This window comes from Asparagus officinalis, chromosome 7 (assembly GCF_001876935.1).
Source record: "Asparagus officinalis chromosome 7, Aspof.V1, whole genome shotgun sequence".
Lineage (NCBI taxonomy): Eukaryota > Viridiplantae > Streptophyta > Magnoliopsida > Asparagales > Asparagaceae > Asparagus > Asparagus officinalis.
This window is the reverse complement of record NC_033800.1, coordinates 33,202,081-33,216,113: the sequence shown is the minus strand read 5'-3', so window position 1 is coordinate 33,216,113 and position 14,033 is coordinate 33,202,081. Positions and strand designations below refer to the sequence as shown.

Genomic DNA, 14,033 nt, shown 5'->3' with positions numbered 1-14,033 from the left:
TTATGTTAATTAGACTAAACATACAACACTTAGACTTAACATGTAACGATTCACACTTAACATTCAATAAATTACACTTAAAATATAATCAATTACACTTAACATTCTACCTTTGGACCTGTTATTCAACCCAGCAGACTTAACATACAAGCCATTGGACTTTACTTTCAACTTGTAAGACTTAACATCATACATATTGAACTTAACATTAAAAATTGTCAAACAGAAATCGCATTTAGTCGGTATTTCTTTATATTTTTATCTTTTTATAATGTTTAAATAGAAATTACAAATTTCTTTAAAAATATTGATACATTACAGGTCTTGGGGAACTTGCTGCTTGTTATGGAAAGTCGAATCCTCTACTTTTTAAAAAGCTTTCATATGAATCTCTGTACACTCAATATTGTGGCTATTCTCCACCATAGATGACAAATACAATACTCAACTCAAGATTCATACATTATCTAGGGTCCCTTATGGCCTTCTTCTTGGCGGTGATCTCGGAGAAGGAGATCTTGTCATAGACATTGAGGCGAACTTGTTGAGGATGTGCTCAAGGTCAGTAGTGGCGGAGAGGGAGGCCGAAAAGGGAGACTATGAGGATTGAGGGTGCGCTCGAGATTGGTGGTGGCGGAGGGCGAGGCCGAAGAAAGAGACAACACGGCCAGAGCGTGCACCCAAGGTTGGTGGTAGCGGAGAGGGATGTCAGTGTCTGAGGGAAAAAGGAGGAAGAGGGAGAGAGGAGGAAAGTTAAGGTTAGGAGAGAGAAGGAGATGAGAGGAGAGGGGGAAGAAGGAGTCATGAAGATTGAGATATGGAGAAAAGAGAGAGGAGGAAATAAGGGCATTTTGGGTTTTTTTTTCGATCTTTCTCTCATTGTGCTTCGTTGGCAGGGAATAAGGGCTAAATCACTTTTTTTTTATTTTGGGGGCTTTTACACATGGAGGGTTTTCAAATTGGGGTCTTGACACAGTTTTCCCTTTGTTTAAAATGTCATCTCTTATAATTTGTATTATTAAATGAATGTTTTGGTTTTGATTCCAATACATTCTCTAACAATTTTTAAACAAATTTATAGCACTTATATCATTTTTAAAAATCAAATTTCTTTAACCAAATAAAAGTATCATTTTAATTTAATAGTTTAATAGTCATAAAATATAAATTTATTGATCAAATAAACATACTATCATTACTAAAAAGGAACAATTTTAATAGAAATTTAGATGCTATTTAAAAGTCAAATTCTTTGTATCACTTTAACGAGTACAATATTTTCTTATTTAAGTAGTTCATTGTTCGTAAATACTAGAATATTAATCACATGAATACATTTTAACGTTTGATAAAATATAAAATAATGTTCAGGAGTATTCGTGTCTAAAATTTGGATTGAGAAAGAATCGCACAAGATTTTAGATATTTCGAGAAGATATTATTAAAAACAGATTTTAGCTGAGCGAGCCCTGCCTACCTTACCTTAGTATGCAACTTACTTGAAGCTTAGGGGCTGTTTGTTTCATCAATTTATAGAAAAGGATTAGGAATTGGGGACTGACAGTGGCAGAATTGTAATTTTTGGATTCTTTGTGAATCATATTCTTTAGTTTGGCTCAGAAAAATTTTTGGGATTACCAATTCCTAGAAGTAGCAACAGTATGGGTTTTTTATAGAAACCCAAATCGGAGAAGGTTGGGCGGATTTGGGCTAGATTTCTGACATTTGTCGATTCCGATTCCGATTCCGATTCCTAGAGGTCACGAAATCAAGCCCTAGATCTGGATTCGTTGTTCTCCTGCCCTTCGTCTTCGCGCCTCTTCTCCCGCCCTTCGTCTTCTTCTACTTGGGGTCGGGGCTGTTTGTCGAAACCCTAGATTCTCTGAAGTCGGAGGGTTTCTGGCCTTTGATTTATTTAATTTGATTTCCACGATCTTGTTGGTGGGTTTCTGGCCTTTGATTCTTGGTGTTACCTACTCGAAATTGTTCTGGTTCGGAGCATTTTGTTGGCTACGGTGGGTTCTCTGTATTCGGCAACTTTGCTGCTTGGACATCAGCATTTTCCCCCCTCTGCAGCTAGGTATAAATTTTTAAACTCTTTTTTAGCCTAATTTCTTCGTGCTTAGTCTATATTGCTTCTTGATAATTGTGTGAGATGGAATGCAACATTAGTTAAAATAATTTTCCTTTCAATTAGATTTCTTGCTTTTGAAGAAATAGATATTTGTATCAATTATCTACTTAATTTTGACAAGAAATAAGTAGTCATCTTAAGCTGTAACTGTATGATAACTTTAAAACGGATGTAGATGGATATGGAAGATGAGGAAGAATTGAAGAGGATGTGTGCTAATACAGCTGTCTACGCTGTGGTCACTTTGGTAACATGTATCTTGAGAATGCGTGCTAAGCGCAAGAGAATATCAAATTGTACGAAGCAAGAAAAGATCAGAAAAATATATTGTAGAGAGGCTCACTTCAGACGTGTACTGGAGGGCTATCAAGATAGCTGCCAATCTTATATTAGAATGAGACCGAGGGCCTTTTTTAAACTTGTTGAAGTAATGAAAGCAAACGGTTTATTAAAAGATACAAGACACGTTCAAGTTGAAGAACAGCTTGCTATGTTCCTAAGTATTGTTGGGCACAAAACTAAAAATAGAATAATAAGAACTGAGTTCATAAGATCAGGGGAAACAGTGAGCAGGTATTTCAATAAAGTCTTGTCTGCAATGAATGGATTACGTGATCGGTACATGAAGCAAGCCCCAAAAGAAGTTCCTGAGGAGATTGCAAACAACTCAAATTATTTTCCGTACTTTAAGGTAAATTAAATACATACAACTTAATAATTTTCCAAAGAAGCTTTTTTTTATTTAACTATGTATAATTTATAATTTTTTATAGGACTGCATTGGTTTGATAGATGGCACACACGTCGACGCGGTGTTACCTAGTGACCTAGTTGCACGGTTTAGAGGGCGAAAAGGGGTGACCCAAAACATCTTAGCAGCCTGCACCCCCAATAAACTATTTACTTATGTCTTGGCTGGCTGGGAGGGGGCAGCAAATGATTATAGGGTATTACAAGACGCCCTGTCTAGGCCACAGCCTTACGGGCTCCGAGTTTACGATGGTATTCATTCTCACTTGTGCACATTATGAATAATTTATTAACTACTTGGCAATATTTTAGATTTTAAAATACTGTTTAATTAATGTAGGTAAATATTACTTATGTGACGCTGGATACACGACAATGCCAGGTTTCATATCCCCATATCGCAGTGTCCGATATTATTTAAAAGAGCACACCGGTAGGACACCAAAGAATAGGAAGGAGTTGTTCAATTTAAGGCATTCATCTTTAAGATCAAAAATTGAATGCACATTTGGGATACTGAAGAATCGGTTTAAAATTCTTTCTGCGAAGTCGAATTATCCATTTCCCACTCAAGTGGACATTGTACTAGCGTGTACTGTGTTGCACAACTTTATTGCCTTGGAGGATCCGGCTGATGATATTTTCAATGAAAATGTTGAAATTGATGAAGATACTGGGGAAGAGACAAATGAAGACGATTCAAATATGGTGGACTATACTCAAAGTAGGACACAAAGAGAGGATCGAGATGTTAGAAATGAATGGAAGGAGATGTGAGATCAAATTGCTTGGGCGATGTGGGTGGATTATTGTGCAAAGTACAATGGTGGTAACACAATGGAGAGCGGTTTAACTTAGTGTAGCATCTGTTCTATGGCTATGTAATAACTTGGTGAATTTTAAAATACTGTTCGCATCGATATTGTTTATTGTTTTTTTGATTGTACCAAAACATTTCTACTTTTATCGGTTGCTCTTTTTTTATGTTGTTTGAACCAGAAATATCATCGTTTCGTATATTCCTTGATAAATGCATTCATATCCCATATTGTTTTATATTTCTTTATTGTTAATATGGCTATGCTTACAAAATATATTAGGTATGACTAACAATCTGGCAGATAAGCAAAGCGTGCATTCTCATTCGAATGCAATGCCAAATCCTACATCAGGGATTAACATGAACTGCATGCCTGTTCGACCACAGCCATTCACCTCACCTCCGCATACATTCTCACCATTCCCACCATGGGATGGTAATTATGGTGGGATGACACAGCCGCCAATGTCATACATGAGCTTGTTAGGCAGTCCACAAGGTTTGCTGTTTCCCACAGCCAGTTCTCAAAGTAGTGGACCTAATCAATTTTCACCGAACACTGGTGATTCAGGTGGAAAGGATATTCATGACGTTGATGGTGCGGAGCACACTTCGCCATTGAAAAGAGGGAAAAGATTAGCCCATAAAAAAAAGGTTTCGTGTGCCAGGTTGAACTCAAGAGGCGTGGCTAATAAGTTTTGGCTTCCAGAGCACGATGATGTGCTTATTCCTTATCTTGCAGATTTAGCATTGGATGGCATGAAGCCAGACAAGAACTTCAAGGCTGAAGCTTATAAAATGGCTGCCATGAAAATCAACATGCAATTCAGGACTGATTTCACTCACCTTCATGTCCTTAACCACTTGAAATGTTTGAGGAACAAATTCAATGACATGAAAGCTTGTCTTGATATAAGTGGTGCTGGTGGGATGAAACAAGTAAAATGATTACATTGGATGAGGAAACCTTGAAATCTTGGGCCCAGGTATAACAAATTCAGCATCTATATTGTCACCTTCAATTTAATACATTTGATTCACTACTTATAAGTATTTATTATTGCAGGACAAATCCAATTCTAAGTACAAAGTGTACCTAAACAAACCCCTTCCTCACTTCAAAAATTTACAAGTTATCATGGGTGATGATCAAGCTAAGGGTGATTTTGTTAGGCCCGTGTACGCTAACATTGGGTCTAGTAGGTCCATACCTATTCCCGATGATGATTGCGAGATTCTAGAGGAGAGTGACACTGAACCACAGTCTGATGCTTGTAACCAACCACGTTCTGGTGCTGTTAACCAACCACAACCCACTACATATAAGACTAAGAGTAAAGACAACATGACTTCATCATCTAACAAAAAAACCAAAAAATCTAATCGTGAAGAGGAAATGCTATGTGCCTTTGTTGAGTCCATGTCTCAGTCAATGAGAAATCAACACGTTATACACTGGACTGAGCAGTTGGCTGCAGCGTTGAAGGAACATAGGTCTGAATATTCCGAGGAGTTCCTCGATAGGGTTTTAGACCATTTATATGACAATGAACATGAAGCTAGGAGGTTTTTCATAAAATCCAAGGAAGGTCAGCAGAGGTACATCACAAAATTAGTTAACGACCAAGGTTGGCCGGATAACTAGTTTGTTGGGTTTCGATTATATTTTGATGGATATTGTTGTGTTAATTGCAAACTATTAATGTTGCAATATGTATTTTCATTATGAAGAACAGCTATGTCGTTGTAGGATTGATGAATTGGTATATTTGCAATCTTTGTTGCAGGTAAGTATGGTCGTGGAATGATCAATGAGTTCTTTGAATTTTGTCTTTGCTTTTGATATCAGATAAGTTGGTTTGTGCCTGTTTTTTGCTTTGTGCGGCTCATGCTGCTGCTGCTGGTTGGTTTGTGCCTGTTTTGAGCTTTGTGCAGCTCATGCTGCTGCTGCTGGTTGGTTTGTGCCTGTTTTTTGCTTTGTGCAGCTCATGTCGCTGCTGCTGGTTGGTTTGTGCCTGTTTTGAGCTTGTGGGCAGCTCATGCTGCTGCTGGTGGTTGGTTTGTGCATGTTTTTTGCTTTGTACAGCTCATGCCGCTGCTGCTGGTTTGTTTGTGCCTGTTTTGAGCTTGTGTGCAGCTCATGCTGCTGCTGCTGGTTGGTTTGTGCCTGTTTTTTTGCTTTGTGCAGCTTATGCTGCTGCTGCTGGTTGGTTTGTGCCTGTTTTTTTCTTTGTGCAGCTCATGCTGCTGCTGCTGGTTGGTTTGTGCATGTTTTGAGCTTTGTGCAGCTCATGCTGCTGCTGCTGCTTGGGTTGTGCCTTTTTTTTTTGCTTTGTGCAGCTCATGCTGCTGCTGCTGGTTGGTTTGTGCCTGTTTTTTTGCTTTGTGCAGCTCATGCTGCTGCTGCTGGTTGGTTTGTGCCTGTTTTTTGCTTTGTGCAGCTCATGCTGCTGCTTCTAGTTGGTTTGTGCCTGTTTTGAGCTTTGTGCAGCTCATGCTGCTGCTGTTAGTTGGTTTGTGCCTGTTTTTTGCTTGTGTGCAGCTCAGTTTGTGCCTGTTTTTTGCTTTGTGCAGCTCATGCTGCTGCTGCTGGTTGGTTCGTGCCTGTTTTGAGCTTGTGTGCAGCTCATGCTGCTACTGCAGCTCAGTTTGTGCCTGTTTTTTTGCTTTGTGCAGCTCATGCTGCTGCTGCTGATTGGTTCGTGCCTGTTTTGAGCTTGTGTGCAGCTCATGCTGCTGCTGGTGGTTGGTTTGTGCTTGTTTTCAGCTTGTGCAGCATTTGCTGCAACTGGGGTTTGGTGCTGTGGGTTACTTGTTGTTTTGGTTTGCCTTGCCTGTGGTTTTCCTTGCACTTGATATGTGGCAATGATGATGATCAACGTTTTCTGAGAATGTAATCTAACTTACATCGTTTATTATATCCAGATGAGGCAAAAGGGGATGAGATTGCAGCCTACATTGAATTGACAATGTCTAGGCGAGGCAATTCATCCTTATAATGCAATCTGTAATAAACATGTTTAAGTTATAGGTGGGGGCAATCAATGATGACAATTTGATCTATTACTGAGCCATACAATATCAATTAGAATTTGTACCCAGTTCAAACAACAGTTTTCATTACTATTACTGAGCCATACAATATCAATTAGAATTTGTACCCAGTTCAAACAACAGTTTTCATTACACCCTCGGTAGTTTTTGCAAGTACAGGTACATGACATGAAGTTTGTAATAATTAAAATAACACAAAAAATTGCTAAGAAAATCGCAGAAATTTTCCAAACCAGTAGTTGATTTTCGACAAGTCTCAATTCTTTCTTCAGCTTCTTTGATTACAAAATATATTTTTCTCCGTACCTATTTTCTTTGACATATTGGCTTCCTTGGTTGCTTGATGACTCTCCTCTTTCTTCAGCCCATTCGAAAAAATTACTTTCTTTATTTGGGAATTTTGCACACCCCCCAATAACACCTACCCTTATTTTTACCATCCTTACACACTTTCATCGGTGTTCGGAGATAGCAGTCGCAATAAACTTCATAATTCTGCCAGCACTCTTCTTATATCATTTTCATGTCGGGGCAGCAAATTGAAGACAATGGGAATTTTATAAATGCTGAAAATGAGAATGTTTGGATTATTTGTGAGACCTCAAGGTGAATTTATAGCCACATTGGCCCTCTACTAGCCGTTGCTATAGTGTTCTGACTATGTTTTTTGAAATATGAAATTTGAAGCTGAAAATATCCGTTGCTACAGTGATTCCAGCAAGAAAATATAATTTTTGGTGCTTCAACCCTTTGCTACAGTAGTTTTTAAATGTTAAAGAGGTTCTCTGTTGCTACAGTATCTAATCCCCAAAAAAGGGTCTTTTTGAAGCAAACATGGTATTAGGAATTGGACCAATTCTATAAAAGTGAGATTCCTAATCCTTTGGATGAAACAAACATAGAATGCCAAAAAAATAGGATTCCATAAAACTATTACTTGTCTATAAAAATTTTATGGATTAGGTTAGAATCCATAAATAAAATAGGATTCCTAATCCTATTCTTACCCTCTATTGAACCAAACAGCCCCTTAGACGAGCACCGCGAAAGGGGTTTTCCAGCAAGCATCGCCTTTTTGCTTCTCCTTGACGGCTTCAACTTCTCCGTCGGCTTTGAAATCATTGATGATTCTTTTTATAATATTCTTTTCATAATATTCTGACATGCCCCGCAACCTAGAATCAGGTAGCAGTAACATTATTTTATGTTATAGTATTGGTTTGTAAAAACAAGATAGTCCCACATTGAATATTTGATCATTATTTTAGATATTTATAAATATTTAATGATTGTTAGTATTTGATAAATAGGTTAAAGCATTGACTTCTAATCACTGATGCATTTAACGTGAATAATGTGTTATTATTAGACGTACTTAGCACTTGGAAAATGGCTATTTTTTATTGTTGGAAAATTTTTTTCAACGGGTGTTTTGAAAATTTATTATTTATGAGTATGGTATTTTAGAAAGAAAATTTGCATTAACTTGAAGCAAACTTGGTAAAAGAAAGTGTTTTCCGATGGGTGTTTTGAAAATTTATGACTATTCTATCATAGGAAGAAATTTTGCATTAACCTAACCCAAAATTAATGAAGGAAAGTGTTTCACGTCTCAGAAATTCTTTCATCTTCTTTATTTTTATTAACATTTTATACTGCCTTAAAGTCTCCCCACTGTACTAATTTTCCAAAATTGTTGTGACCATTGATGTTTATAAATTTTAGTATTCTAACACATATTTTAAAATTAGTCCCTCAACTGATTGAATTTTGATATGATGTGCCCTAATTCGCAAAAGTTGGTTTATATAAATCTCTCTCATCGTACTCTTACTCTTGAGTAGAGGAGTTGATCTCGAAATAATCTATGAATTGGGAGACCTCATAACAATTCAAAGATTCGAGGGAATAATTTCAAAATAACAATTAGAGTTCATCATATTAGCAATCTAAAATAGATAAATAAACAAAAAGCGAGTTTTTCTAAAGGGGAACTATACTCACACATGAGCTCCTAACATGATTTAATTAAGAGCTTCTAAATGAGGGTCATCCGCACCCAAAATGAATGAATTATTTCGACACAATAGTACTGTGATGGGATCATACTTGATGATATATTATCGCTGGTGATAGAAACAGAGGTTGTCACTGAGGGCCTGTTTAGTTTATTTCCTAAAATTAGAGAAAAGGAAATAGCATAAGAAAACCATTAAAAGTTGATTTACATCTATTTTCTCAAAAAAATTATGAAATGAGTTTCTTAAAAATTGAATCACATCATCCAATAATATGGTGACAACTCATCTCACATCATCTCATTTTTTTAGTTTTAAGAAGTGAACCAAACACAAGAAAAAACCTATTATAAGAAATATGTTTCTTATAATTGATTTCTTTGCTTTTAGCCAACCAAACAGCCCCTGAATGGATTGTAACTCCAGTTTGCAAATGCAATCAGTTCTTTTTTTATAATAACACACAAGTTACTGATCGAATAGAATAACATATTTCCTATTTTGGAAAATAGTTCCTTCTAATTTTAGAATATATGATACTTGTCTTTCTGTAAAAAAGATCTACTCATATATGTGTATTGAGAGACAAATGATATTTCATGCAATGAAAAGAGTAGTCATGTCTGCAAGTATGTTCATATACTTGAGAATTAGAAGATAAGAAATGGCTTTATGAATGTGTTTGCGTCGAAAATCTTTTTCTGTAGGCGTCAAAAAATGCTGAGAGGTATCCGAATATAGCTCAAAAAAGGCAGAAGAACACAAGTATGGGCTGTCTCGCACGCGAGACAGACTTGACTGTCTCGCCGTGCGAGACAGTCTTTACTGTCTCGCTGGCCGTGTGCTGACGTGGAAAAGCAGTTAAACCACGAAAAAGGTGGTTAAAGGTCGTGGGAGAACTGTTTCAAACACGTATGAACGTGGGTGTAACTGCCCCTTTAGCCGCGGCAGTGTCGACTGCCGCGCCCTTTGGCCGCGACATTGTCGACTGTCGCGCCCTTTAGCCGCGACAGCATCAGCTGCCGCGCCTAAAGAGACAGTTATTGACCAGCTATTTCTTCAGTTATCGTCTAAGGAGGCTATAAATACCCCCCTATGGCCATCATTGACAGGGGCTGAGCATTTTCCAGAGAGATTAGAGCAGAGAGCCTTGAGTTTTGGTGAATTAGAGCAAGAGAGAGAGTCTTCCTTCTTCACAAACATCCTCAAGAAGCTTCTAGCGAGTCCTAGAGATCTAAGCTCAGACTTGATCTTTGGAAGAGTGAACATCTTACATCGATAAGATATTCGCTTCAAATTCTTACTTCGATAAACGAAGGAAGAATCATTAAACCCTTCACAGTTCAATCAGAATCTGTGATTTGGTGGTCCACGAGTCAAAGCGCTCCCGGCACAGGCAAAGATCCCACGCAAGCAGTGATCCAAACAACGATCCTGCGTTTGTTTCCCAAGAGTTGTAATTTTCATTTTGTTGTGTAAAAGAAGTCTTATAAAAAGACTATTTCTTTGAATTTGTTGTAATCGACTGAAGATATAATGAATTCCATGACAAAACCAACTTTTGACGCAAACAAGCTGGCGACCACAGTGGGAGTCAACGGTCTCGCTGCCGAGACCGTCGTGTCGCAGCCTATCAAGATTCCAGTTGAATCCATGGTCGAATACGAATTCGACCAAACCAAGTTTGAGGAATATCTCTCATCATCCTCTTCAAGATCTTCATTGTCTCTCAAGTACAAGAGGATATCCACATTGAAGAAGACTTCCATGCCAAAGAAGGCACAGAATGAAGACTCTCGCCTGATTGTTGCTGAGGATTCTACTCACAACCTCTCTCCTCATAATGGCTCTTCGCCAAGTAAAGATTCATTAAATCAAAACCCACCGACATTGACGAAAAGAGCTCGTCAGAGACAACGCCAACGACGCGCTTGTCAAATAGCTAAGGCCTTGGAACAAACCGACGGAGTTCGTTATCATGCGGACTTAGAGTCGAGGAGGCATCGAGTGGTTCAGTTGTCTCAACAACCAATCATTCATGTCTCTGCTAAACTCACGACGGAGGAATGGACTATTGTCAAAAGGACTCGTTCGACCCTCAAAGAACGTATACAAAAACATCATGCAAATGCTGCTCATGCCCGTGCTCTCTCACAACAAAGACGAGAAAGGAGGAAGGAAACGGTGACCAAAGAACCACCGAAACTCCGCCAAGTTTGGATTCCGAAGTCTGGACTTATGCAAAATCAGCATTCGGAGCCGAATTCCCTGAAGTTACCATCAACGTGGCTGATAAAAGAAAGTCTAAGCGGCATTCAAGTGACTCAAATCCCGACTTTTCTCCTAGAGGAAAAGTCAATCCAAGAATTGCTCAAAGGATGTCTCGACTCCAATTAGGAGCCATCAGACGCAGAGACTACAAAAGAATGCAAGAAGGAATGTCCTCGGATGATGAATTCTCAGACACTTGTTCAGCCATTGCTTCTGATGATACAATGTCTAGCACGGGACAAACCAAAGAAGTGTTCACAATCACTTCTGATCAATTTGCTCAAATGCTTCAAGAAGCTCTAGCGAAGCAACATGAAGAAATTAGAGCTGAGATGAAGACAGAGATGAAGTTAGCTATTCAACAAATGAGAGAGTTGCTGACTCAACAACCTCAACCTCCTGAGTCCAGTCAGCGAGCTGAATCCAGCCGCCACACTCAGAATGGTGTAGATGACAGTGATCCAGAAGTGGATAAAGTCATTATGGCTGATACATCTCCTAATGACAATAACGCTGGGGGTGGTTTAGCACATCCTCCCAATAACAATATTAGGGATGGTTCAATAGCACCTCTCACAGGGGGTGGTCTAACTCATTCTCCTCAACGTCCTTCGAATGAAGACATAGACGAGGACGAGAAAATGAAAGAGCTTGAAAACAAAATCAACGCTTTGATGACGGCTCTTGAAGTGAAAAAGATAGGTATTCCGTGTCTATATCCAAGAGAATGGGATTCAATACCATACCCGGCCAAATTCAATCTGGTTAACTTCACACCGTTTGAGGGGAAGAGTTCGCCGATTCAGCACTTGATTTATTTCAAGTCTCATTTGGGCATGATCTCTGGAAACGAGGCTTTAATGGTCCGGTCATTCGTTGGCACCCTTCGTGGGCCCGCCTTCGATTGGTATCGACGTCTCAAGCCATGGAGCATCAATTGCTGGGATGACATGGAAAGTTTGTTCCTCAGTAATTTTTTCGATGATGACACCGAAGTGTCAATCGGAACTCTTTTGGATGAGAAGCAAAAAGACGGAGAGTCAGTTGACAATTTTGTCAAACGTTTTCGTAACAAAGCAATGAATTGCAGAGATCCTATTACAGAGGAGTTCATCCTGCAAACATGCCACAATAATCTCTCTATCGATGTCCTGGAATCGGAACTCTTTTGGATGAGAAGCAAAAAGACGGAGAGTCAGTTGACAATTTTGTCAAACGTTTTCGTAACAAAGCAATGAATTGCAGAGATCCTATTACAGAGGAGTTCATCTTGCAAACATGCCACAATAACCTCTCCATCGATGTCCTGGAAGCTCTGGGGGTCGTGCCATCCACAACTTGGAAGGAGTTAAAATCTCGGGGTGAACAAGCTGAGCACTTTCTTAAAAGAAAGAAAGCTGAGAGAGGCCAACCAATGACATCTGCAATCGTTGAGAATGCGACTCTCGATCCGAGGTTTCAAAAGGAATATTCTTTCGAAGATGATGAAGCTCCAGCCATATTGGAATACCTCCTCGCTAATGACAAAATCGAGCTACCACCTATTAAAGATCAGGATGGAGCTAAGAGGATTACGGATCCAAACTACTGTGCGTACCACAGAAGGGTTCTTCATCCCACCGAGATTTGCTTTGGACTCAAAAACAAGATCCAAGCCCTAATTGACTCCGGCGTCATAACGACGAAAGAAGTCGAGTAAAGACGACCATACAACTCCAGTGGGTGCACGAGTATAAACTGTTTCCCCACACTCCAAAGAGTATATAAGTATAAACTGCTTCTCGGTCATCCAACTAAGTACAATGTTAAACCCGGTTTCAATTTTATATTCTTAAGGATAACCCGAACATGTGAATGAGGATAACGTACTCCTCGTTACACCCAGTTTTGTAAAGAAAACTGGGGGTGGATGATTTATATAACGGGAAGTTCCTGGAGAATCTTATATTCTTAAGGATAACCCGAACATGCGAATGAGGATAACGTACTCCTCGTTACACCCAGTTTTGCAAAGAAAGCTGGGGGTGGATAATTCATGTAACGGGAAGTTCCCGGAAGAATGTTAAATGTAATATTCTTAGGGATAACCCCGATCATTATGAACAAAGTGATAAACACTAAACTCCTACTATGACTTCCGAATACTCTTTTGCTGAGATGAGATTCGATCACCTCTTTAGATCAATCTTCCCTCACAAAATTCCCATTTTGGTCAAACCTTTAAACAGTTAGGACCAAAGCCAAAATCCCCTCTCGATTCGTTCCATGAACGAGAGGTCCACAAATTGAACGATCAAACCTTTAAACAGTTAGGATCGTCTCAAATTCCCATCTTGGTCAAACCTTTAAACAGTTAGGACCAAAGCCAAAATCCCCTCTCGATTCGTTCCATGAACGAGAGGTCCACAAATTGAACGATCAAACCTTTAAACAGTTAGGATCGTCTCAAATTCCCATCTTGGTCAAACCTTTAAACAGTTAGGACCAAAGCCAAAATCCCCTCTCGATTCGTTCCATGAACGAGAGGTCCACAAATTGAACGATCAAACCTTTAAACAGTTAGGATCGTCTCAAATTCCCATCTTGGTCAAACCTTTAAACAGTTAGGACCAAAGCCAAAATCCCCTCTCGATTCGTTCCATGAACGAGAGGTCCACAAATTGAACGATCAAACCTTTAAACAGTTAGGATCGTCTCAAATTCCCATCTTGGTCAAACCTTTAAACAGTTAGGACCAAAGCCAAAATCCCCTCTCGATTCGTTCCATGAACGAGAGGTCCACAAATTGAACGATCAAACCTTTAAACAGTTAGGATCGTCTCAAATTCCCATCTTGGTCAAACCTTTAAACAGTTAGGACCAAAGCCAAAATCCCCTCTCGATTCGTTCCATGAACGAGAGGTCCACAAATTGAACGATCAAACCTTTAAACAGTTAGGATCGTCTCAAATTCCCATCTTGGTCAAACCTTTAAACAGTTAGGACC

At 39.0% G+C, this 14,033-nt stretch overlaps 1 protein-coding gene across 1 annotated transcript; it reads left to right on the top strand.

Moving 5' to 3' along the window:
- On the top strand, positions 600–3,661 carry LOC109846935. Its single transcript, XM_020416176.1, has 4 exons — positions 600–707; positions 2,310–2,825; positions 2,908–3,136; positions 3,225–3,661. Exons 1-4 carry the CDS (start codon positions 600–602, stop codon positions 3,659–3,661), a joined length of 1,290 nt encoding a protein of 429 aa, XP_020271765.1.

Bases quoted from the DNA above. Each gene is read 5' to 3' on its own strand.
- LOC109846935 (XM_020416176.1), top strand. From the start codon at position 600: ATGAGGATTGAGGGTGCGCTCGAGATTGGTGGTGGCGGAGGGCGAGGC. The intron at 708-2,309 runs GTCAGTGTCTGA...AAACGGATGTAG, and splicing joins TGGTGGTAGCGGAGAGGGAT to ATGGATATGGAAGATGAGGA. The intron at 2,826-2,907 runs GTAAATTAAATA...AATTTTTTATAG, and splicing joins ATTATTTTCCGTACTTTAAG to GACTGCATTGGTTTGATAGA.